General features: G+C 34.2%; 1 protein-coding gene across 3 annotated transcripts in view; it reads left to right on the top strand.

The window, feature by feature from the left end:
* The window catches only part of LOC148306654 (influenza virus NS1A-binding protein homolog), a 90401-nt gene extending 85673 nt beyond the window's left edge, over positions 1 to 4728 (top strand). For 2 of the 3 annotated variants that reach the window (XM_088264605.1, XM_088264604.1), the window contains 4 exons: positions 293 to 496; positions 1981 to 2124; positions 2873 to 3094; positions 3909 to 4443. In XM_088264605.1, coding sequence (XP_088120731.1) covers positions 293 to 496; positions 1981 to 2124; positions 2873 to 3094; positions 3909 to 4294 — 956 coding nt within the window. In that variant the 3' untranslated portion in view covers positions 4295 to 4443. Of the gene's footprint in view, positions 1 to 292; positions 497 to 1980; positions 2125 to 2872; positions 3095 to 3908 lie in introns of all 3 variants that reach the window. The other variant, XM_088264603.1, reaches the window with a different exon arrangement.
* Positions 4729 to 10122: the final 5394 nt, after the last annotated feature.

Consider the following 10122-nt stretch of genomic DNA (forward strand, 5'->3'; position numbering starts at 1 on the left):
CGGATAATAACCGGAGAGTAGGAGGGACTTACTTACACTGTATGTTTATTGAATTGTAAAACCAATATTAGATTGAAAAATCAATTATTATTCTCTGTCGTCTTCATCACTGTAACCCTTGCCGAAGCAAAGACTCTTCTCCAGTTATCCCTTGACTGCGCTGCACGTAGTGCTCCAACCACCAAGGTGCCTGCTGCTCACTCATATTTAACAGACTTAGAAGAACATTTTCTGCGTCTGAATAGCAATAGAAATCCGAGAAATTCGCGGCTAATTTGTTTTTGTTTTACAGTTCCCGTAGTGCAGCAGAACCGCAAGAAGGCGTGGAGCAAGCGGGCGCGGCTGCCGCTGGCCCGGAGCTACGCGGGGGCCTGCGGGGGCCCCGAGGGGCTCGTGTACTGCGTGGGGGGCTGGGCTGGCCAGGCGGGCGTGCGGGACTGCCAGCTCTACAGCAGCCGCGAGGACACCTGGACCGAGATGCCGCCACTGAACACAGGTAACGAGGCTTTTCATCGAGCGCTGTAGGTTTTATGCGTTAACAATTTAAATATTATTCGACACTGGATTCTTCACCTTACGGATGATATATCGCTCACTGCTTTCAACAACGTCAAATATCAGAAAACTTGATTTTTCAGGAGATCGTTTTTAAAGTTTAAAAATACAATAAAATGTATTAAATATAAATATCAAGTCACTTATTAAACTTTTTACTGTGCAACAGATCTTTTTAGGTAAAACCTGAATGTTTTTTCTCCATTTGAAAAATATTTAGTATATTTAAAAAAAAAATTAAACAACACCTTTTCTTCAAAATGCAAAAACAACACTTTCTGCCCTGTAGCGGGTAAATATTAAGTTAAAAATATGCCGCTTTTCCTGGGATGTAGTACATTTTCTGGGCATTCTGAAAACATGTACAACTGAAAATTGACGATTTTTGATATATAACGTTGTTGAAAGTAGTGAGCGATATGTATGAATATTATTGGTGTCTCAACTTTATCAAATTCTTTCAATTTTTTTTATATGAAAGATGTCCACTTCTGTAGTATAATGGTCAGCACGCTCGGTTACCGTTCTGGAAGTTCTGGGTTTAATTCCCAGAGGGGGGGGGGTCAAATAAATATAAGTGATTTTTTCACTCTAATATTTAGCCAATATTACCCTGGACTGGTACCTGAAGGGGAGGGCTGATCACCTTCCTTACAATCAAGACAACACTGCGTTTGTATGATGCAACTACCCACGCGCCGTTGGGGTATGGATAAGGGTTTGAAGAAGATTTGAAAGAAGGTGTTAGTCTGGATTTATGGAGATAATTTTAGACGGTACCGTAGAACAAAGAAATGAAATCTGTATTTGGTCTACAATAATGAACGTATCACCATGATTCATTGTTTCCCTGACAGGTGACACTTATTGTCACGATACTTTGATCGATACCACGATCTAAATAAAAAAAATTGTACTGGGTTCAAGTAACACATCAAAGTTCAAGTAGCCCCGTTCTACGGTACCTAATTGTATCTAGTTCGTGAGCTAGCGTCTAGATGTGCATATTTGATATATAGTACGTAGTAAGTACGAGTATAAACATTTGATGTCCAGCATCCCTTTTATAAAAAGTCACCGACTCCCACTGCTGAGTATGCCCTTAACCTGTTAACCGGGCGGTCCGCTATCCAATTACGCAACTTGTAACGGGCGCGAATACTGATTCATTCCGTGTCTTAAATTCATGTCGAGACATGTATGGATGACTATAACCTTTGTTGTTGGATAAATATATGTCCATATATATAATATAATAAACATATATTTCAAGGACGTATTCATATGTCCTTCCCGTACCCGATATTGTTTGCGTTTGACGTATTTATGCGTCCCGCCCGGTTAACAGGTCAAACCTGGACAATACGTGTAATACAAAATCCAATTTATTATGTACAAATGAGTGAATGAATGTTTTGTTCTCAGGTCGCTACCAGGCCGGCGTGTGCGTGTGGGGCGGCGCCCTGTGGGCCGTGGGGGGCTGCAACGCGTGGAACTGCCTCGCCACCACGGAGCTCTTCTCCGACCTGATCCCGAACCCCACCTCCACTCCGGGAGCGTGGCATTTCGGTAGGTGGCCATTTGCCAACATTGCCGACTCTATATCAGTGCTCCGCAGCCCGTGTGCCTCAGTCGAATTTGATGAATTTGACATTTTACAATTTTTCATTATGTGTTCAATACATAATGACGAATTATTTATCATATTACTGTCTATTTTTCAAATTGTAGTATAGAATTATTATTATTACAACCAAATAATATTTTGATGATTTCATTGATTGATTCAGCAGTCACTTTGTGGTAAAATCTATCTATTTTTAATTAAAGTTTTACTCTCTTAGTAAATACCAATATTTCTTAAAATCTATTGTGACACGTGCTTCGATGCATTCAGCATCATTTTCAAATACATACTAGCAAATAATAGCTAAGTCTAAATTTTAGAGTTGTGTCCTTGGGACATGGAACAAAAGTTGAAAAGGGGATTGGAGCTATTTTTTATAAAAAAAAATTATATATCTTATCAATGGGAAGAAGGTTGAGAATAATGCGGAATGGATTGAAAGACATGTCACAATAGATTTTAAGAAATAGTGGTATTTACTAAGTAAAACTTTCAATCCAAATCGGATGCGGATGTGAATGTTACGTTACGACAAAACACTCTGGTCAGTCCCCACCTTAAGAATTTTGGTGTATTGTCGGTGAGAAAAGGCTGCGGAGCTCTCTCTATATTTATTTTGTTACCTTAGAGACTATATACTATTTATTTTGTTACCTTAGAGACAGTATAACATTTTGGCCACACCTGCAGGTCCCAGTCTGTCGGTGGCGCGTCGCGGATGCGGCGTGGCGGCGTGGGGCGCCCGGCTGGCGTGCGCGGGCGGCTCGGACGGGGTGCACTCGCTGCGCAGCGTGGAGCTGCTGCTGGCCGGCGCCTCCGCCTGGGAACCCGCGCCCCCGCTCCGCGAGCAGCGTGCCGGGCTCGGCCTGGCCGCGCTCGGGGACCGGCTCTACGCCGTCGGCGGATACTCGGGTGAGTGATCATTACATTAAACAACTCGTATTAACCACCCTACTCTCGGGTTATTTCCGGAGAAACAGGTAAAATAAAATCATATTTTTTATATTTTAAGCAATAACTTTGTTGATCATTGTAATATAGTATTTGGAGAAATAAAATAACTTTGTTTTTTGATTTACTCACTTTTATTATCAAAACCAACCAAGTTTCGGAAACAACCTGTTGCACTCTTCAGGGTTATAAAACAAACCCTGAAGAGGGCAACAGGCAATGTCATGATATTCGTGACATTCGTTTGAATGCCATATATGTACCACTACTAGGCGAAACAATTGTCATTGATTTTTAATGTACAAACGTGTTTTTTAACAAAAAATAAACTATTAGACTAAAAATATAACTAAATAAACTCAAAAAATCAGTGTTTGATTTAACATTTGATACATAAATTAAAATAGAGGTCTTTAAATTAAACGCCAAATCAATAAATAAAATAAAATCACTTTTTTTCTGCAGAATTATGAAAACAATATTTGTTGTATTCAGGTTCATACCTGACAAAATTTACCAAAATAGGTGCATTTAGTACTTATGTACTTTCTCATTATCGCATTCCCTCTCTCTTCCGGATGTGTATCCGGTAAGCATTAAATATTTTTGGCACAAATATTTTTTCTCATGCGTGTATGTTATATGAATTACTGCAGAATGGCGCAGAAAAAAACACTATCACTTAACATATCACATACGCTCATATGTGTAGGGCGGTTAAAATCAAAATCCATATTTGATTCAACCATATTGAGTTTTCGATCCTTTATTTCAGGCAAAGTGTTCCTGTCTTCGATCGAATACCTCGCCGACGGTATGGAAGAGTGGACTTCCTTCACCACGCCGTTCCCGGCGCAGCTCTGCATGGAAACCAAGGCTGACAACTCCGTTGCAAGCGCCATGGCGCAGGTGACCATTAGCCAGCAGAACGGCTCCCACGAGGAGCGCAGCCCCCTGGACAAGAACGTGGACCGCAACGGCGATGCGGAGCGGAGAAACAGGACCAACGCCGATGGGGCCAAGAGGATCATGGACGAGGTCCTCAACAGCGGCGAGGAGGTCAAGATATACGAGGAGGAGATCAAGGTCAACGGAGACATGTCCCTCAAGAGCGATTCCGCCGACAGAAACGGGAGTGATCTGGCTGTCATTTGCGAATAAGAGTTGTGTTATTGAATCCATTTCTTCTAATTAAGTTTAATATTAATGCAAATTATCACGATTGAATGGTGAAATTATGTTTGGCTGTACGGATGCTAGCCGATCAAATTTTTAACTGGTCGTAGAGTGAATTTCTCGGTAAGCAAATTCCTCACTATATACATATATATATCATCACCATATAACCCCCTTCCCAGTAGAACATTACAAGGATGAATTCTTTCGGAAGATGAGTTTTTGTAATCTCAAATTGTATATTGAAATCCATCTTCTACATATTTTATATATTTTAAAATAATATTTTAATGACAAAATGCTGATGAATCTGAGGAGTGTTATCTTTAGAACAATGTGTTTCAAAAATTTATAATTTGACAATATAGCCGCCGCCGAAAAATCAGTAATTGGGTAACAGTATGATAATTTGGAAAAAAGTAATAAGAATATGTACAGCCGTAAAAATCTTAAAAATTCAATTAATATTGCTTTGTCATTGTTTACAATACAAAGCTCACAAAAATAAAATACTAAATTCACTTTTACACAGCTACTATTGACTTGTTTCAAAATGATTCATCTCAAATTGGCGCTCCCTATGTTCTGGCGGTAAGGGGTCGATTTTCTAATGGGCGCTCACTTTGCACTATAGTTATGCATTACAATACATGTGACGACACGGTCTCTTCTCTCCCAACGGCCACGGGTCGCAGATATGTGATTGTACAATGGATTTGATGTAGTTTTAGCAGGCGTATGATGATGGTCGCTGGGCAAGAATCACTTGTAGTAAATACATCACACTCATTTTATTTATGAACTCAGCAGGCTTAATAATGAATTATTTTGTAAACCTCTGTTGCAAAATGTCTCTTATGCATTTACAGATATATTTGAAATGGTTTTATAATATTTTTTTGTATTTGAAAAACGATTTTATGCATGTTTAAATCAATATCCTTACTTTCTCATTTTAATTTTTGTGAAATTCTTTCTTATGGAGGTAATGTTTGTGGTAATGTTTTTGTGACGGGTGAGATCTTGGTTTGGGAGAAATCTTGGTTTGGGAGAAATCTTGATTATCATGATGGGTGAAATCGTGGTTTTTTAGATGGGTAAAATCTTAGTTTTTGTGATGGGTGAATCTTGGTTTTTGAGATTGGTATAATCTTAGTTTTTTTTAACGGATGATATCTTGGTTTTTATATTACACAGTTAGCATATTTTGGCATAATATCTACATATTTGCAAACTACATTGTAGCAACTGACTGCAGTATTTGGATTAAAGCGTCATAAAAATTTACGTTTGTACATTAAAAAAATATATATTTTATGCTACCTTTTATGAAAAGTTTAGCATTTTCAGTGATTTTATAGACAATACATTGAAATTTTATTTTCATATACAATTTATCGGTTTTGTAAGCCTCATATGACAACATAATCATTGCTTAGCGCTGTATGAATGGAAACTTTTATTTTGACTCGGTTACTATAACTAAAGCAAATTTTGCTAATTAATTATATTTTTTAATATTATTAATTTAAGTTTTCAATTTGGTTGCGATGGGATCAGTTTTCTATAAGTTTTTTTCTAAATTTCGAGGTGATCAAATCACTCTCTGGCTCCAACATTGGCACCATCAAGCTGGATACTAATTATAAATAATCCTAATATAGTCTTACATACATACTTTATTGATAGAGTTAAGAAATGTGCGTATGGATATTCACAATTGAACTGAACGTGATTTTGATAAACCTATTTACCATACAATGAAATGTTTTCCATACATAACTATTTCTATGTCTTCTAAATTGATAAAAAAAATTACCATTGTGAAATTTTTGTTTTACTATTTTTTCTGTTCTTTATTGAATGCTCCAACGTTTCTGTTGTGATTATATAAATAAATATATTTCTATAAATTGTTTCTTTCTTTTTCTAAAATAAATTTCTAAATTATAAACATCACAAATTGCCTTCTTTTTTAATGAAAAATATTATGTAGTATTTTTTTAAAACCTCACTGACTCCAACTGACTCCCAAGTACTTGAGCTTATATTCTGTAATCACTATTTTATACAAACATATCAGTTTTATAAACTTTTTGAGCTCCCTGGTAAGATTTAAATTAAATATAAATAAATAAACTATTTCCTAAGTAGGTTTTGTACATAAATTGAAAACAACAACTAAAATTTAATAAGCAGAATTAAAATGGCTTTGAATATTATAAAAAAATAACAGCCAATCATTCCATCCAATAACAGATTTTTATATTGTATTACCCTAAATACAACATGGCTTCGAATTTAGCTCGACTTGTCAAACAAATTTGAAACAAAATGGAAAATAGTTTTAATTCATTATGAGTCTTTAACCTCCTCACCTCTGTTTTTTTATAATTTTTGTATTCAAATATGCTCAACAAATATGAGTTGAGATTTTTTCATTTTTGTCATTATGATATGATTTAAACTGCCTGAAAGGAGAGACTTTTTTTAATGAGTAAAGTGTACGCGCCAGATTAGTATATTTCTATGGTACCTTTTTTATATCATGCTTACATGATGCGTTTCTATGGGTAGTTGAATTATTTCATTCATTGATTCGGCAGTCACTTTGTGGTAAAATCTATCCATTTTTAATTAAAGTTTTACTTAGTAAATACCGCTATTTCTTAAAATCCACTGTGACACGTGTTTCAATGCACTCTGCATCATTTTCAAACACCGTATATGGTGTTTGAAAATGATGCAGAATGCATCGAAACACGTGTCACAGCAGATTTTAAGACATAGCGGTATTTACTTAGTAAAACTTTAATTAAAAATGGGTAGTTTAATTCCTTATACATATCTAGATTCACGCAAACTCTCCAATTTTTCAAAGGATAATTTCTTTAGCTCTTTCTGAGTCGCCATTTTAACTTTTGAAATTGGAACGAGTAAGAAAAGTAGATTTTTAGACCTCAATCTAGGTATATATCGCAAACATTGCTGTATATTGCGGTTTACATGGTACATACATACTTCGTTTTTATAAAACCCTTTACTACAAGCAAAAGTATTACATATTGCTTCTTTTCTATGGTCCTGGTACTGATATTGCCATGTTGATGACATCTTTTTGAAAAATATATACAAAATACACTGCCAGATATTTTTAAAACTTACAATGAAATCTTGAGAGTCAGTTGGGTCAAAAATATTCTAAATAAAATACGACAGGCATTTCAAAACTTTATTTTTACTATTACGTATAATATATAAACCTCTCCTGCATATATTATCGCATGCCAAAAAAACACAATCTAATCGGGATGGATTTAAACATAGTTTGTCTGGTACATTTTTTTTACTATGTTGCTTGAGTTTTGTATTCGATTTTTATTTAATACATTTTTTGGTTAGTGGAGTTAAATATAAAAGCAGTACACACTAAATAAATGTAAAACTTTAAATTGATGCGATTTTAGGCATAGGAGGGGTTTATACATGTTAAAGATCTTCAAAAATTCATTGTATGATTATGATATGATATTGATTTCAGGACTTTTATCCTAATCACTAAATAAAGTATTCGAAATGTTTTCTGTAGTTTTTTTCACATAAATTGAATCAAGTAATAGATTATCAGAATAAATAACATCAAAATATGTATGAATAAATTAGTCTCCTTTATTAGTATCAAAAAATATTCCAGAAGATTTTTTATTTATCTCAATCATTCCTTACATTTATAAATATGTTGTTGACTGAATGAAGTTTATTGATATAAACTGTTAAAGGAATACTAAATGCATCACATCAGTATGGTAGATTGCTAGAATAATAATTATAGATTAATCTAGTTTTACATGCAGCATCCTCAATGTAAATCAATCACTGCATTACAGATTTAGATTATACATCTTGATATCATTAACAATTACATTGTAATTTTCTGTCTCTCGGGCTGATCATCTTCACATTATATAATTAACAATTAAGATACCACTGCACAAATTCAATTTGTGCAATACACACCTTTGGGTGCTAATAAATGATAAAAGGAGTTTAATAAAATTACAAACTTTCTATATTTCATCCAGCGATATAATATAGCCGTAAATTGCTGTTTGCGGCTGTGAAACACTTTTAAAGTCAAACTGTGAGAAAAAAAACCTGGCTTTCCTACTAATGTTTTGAATAGAGCAATATTTATTTCTTCAGAAATATTTTGAAGATTTTCCTCTATGTGCAGCTGACAGAGAGTCCCTCAGGACTCTATAACTGCTGCGGGTGGATGGTGGGCTCAGATTGCTATAATAATGTTTTGGTCATCCTTGCAGGGTCTTACTCGGGGTAAAAAAATTTGTAGTAAAAAGGTCATACCTTAAAATGTCTATTAATAAAAATGACTAAAAATTATCAGTTTTTTTTTACTGGATATTATGGTAAAAAAATGGAAAAAAGTCAACTAAAAACTTGCTTCATTATTGGTGGCCAGTAATTTGAAATTTATTTATTGTTATTGTTTCATCACTAATATATGTGATTTATAATTGAAATTCTTTTCAAATGTCGGCAAGAGAGTTCTTACAAACTAAACTGTATTTGGGGAGAGAGTTTTTTTTTTAAACTTTTTATTTTATTTCGGGGACAAAGCTTTGAATTTTAGTAGTTTTTTTTAAACAATTGGTGTTGCCAAAACAAAGGCGTATTTTATTAATTCACAGCTTTCTCCAAGTCCTATTTTCAAATAAATTTAACAGAGTTCTTGAATTATAAGCATGAATGTCACATTGTCATCCGTACTCCTTTTGTACCAACTTTGCTTTGATGATAAATTATTCTAAATTAAACATATTCGGATGAGCATTGCTGTTTATGCAGTGATTGATTTATGTCGATTATTTGGTTTTCAAAAATATTTGTATAATAGTATATACAACACTGAATATTGTGTTAAGGGCCCTTATGCATATGTGGTGTAATATTTTCCAATATCTGCATGTATTTGCAATATCTACTGTATGAGCTGCATGCATCCTAAGGCAATCCTAATTTAAGTATCACTTATATATCAATATAAGGTGATTGGTGAATTGAATAAAAAAATAAGAATGTAAAAAATAAGGAGCACTGTTGTGAAATGTATTTTGTATTATATTTTCTATATATTATATTATATAAATTGAAAGAATAATATGAAAAGAATAATAAGTATGTTTAGATGTGTGTAAAAGTAATGCATATTAATATTCCATATAATTTTTCCATTAATGTTATAACATTGCCTTCGGGCAGTAGAATATGTAGATAAAATTTATTGGATTATTTTAACTAAAGGAACTCTTCCTGACAGTATTTCTAGTATGTCCAAATCTTTGAACACAAATACATACTAAATTTAACTCTTGAGAAATTGCTATATATATAAATCAAGATATTATAGATAACTCAACAGAAGCAAAGGGGTTTTTGGGATAGAAATATAGAAGTCCGGGAGTTTACAAGGTTTACAACCAGTCATCGACTGGTTTAAGTGGTCACTCTAAAGCATGTGAGATATGAGTTGTATACATCATGGGTAGGATGGTAAATGTCCCACAGGTTATACATTAATCACTGAAACAAGCCTCTGACAGATCATAAGCCCTGTAAATCCCTTGACCTCCAAATAACTTCCCGAAAACTTATTCGTCTATGTTTGAAATTAAGTGTCTATACTAACCCTTCCTTTTAATTTTTTATTGATAAATAAACATGGAAATTTATCAAAATGGTTACATTCAAATTAAAGAATATTACGGGTAATGTTGCTGTTGTAATAAAAACAT

The sequence above is a fragment of the Brachycentrus maculatus genome, unplaced genomic scaffold (genome assembly GCF_059751285.1).
Source record: "Brachycentrus maculatus isolate JH-2025_06_01 unplaced genomic scaffold, ASM5975128v1 h1tg000234l, whole genome shotgun sequence".
Taxonomy (NCBI): domain Eukaryota; kingdom Metazoa; phylum Arthropoda; class Insecta; order Trichoptera; family Brachycentridae; genus Brachycentrus; species Brachycentrus maculatus.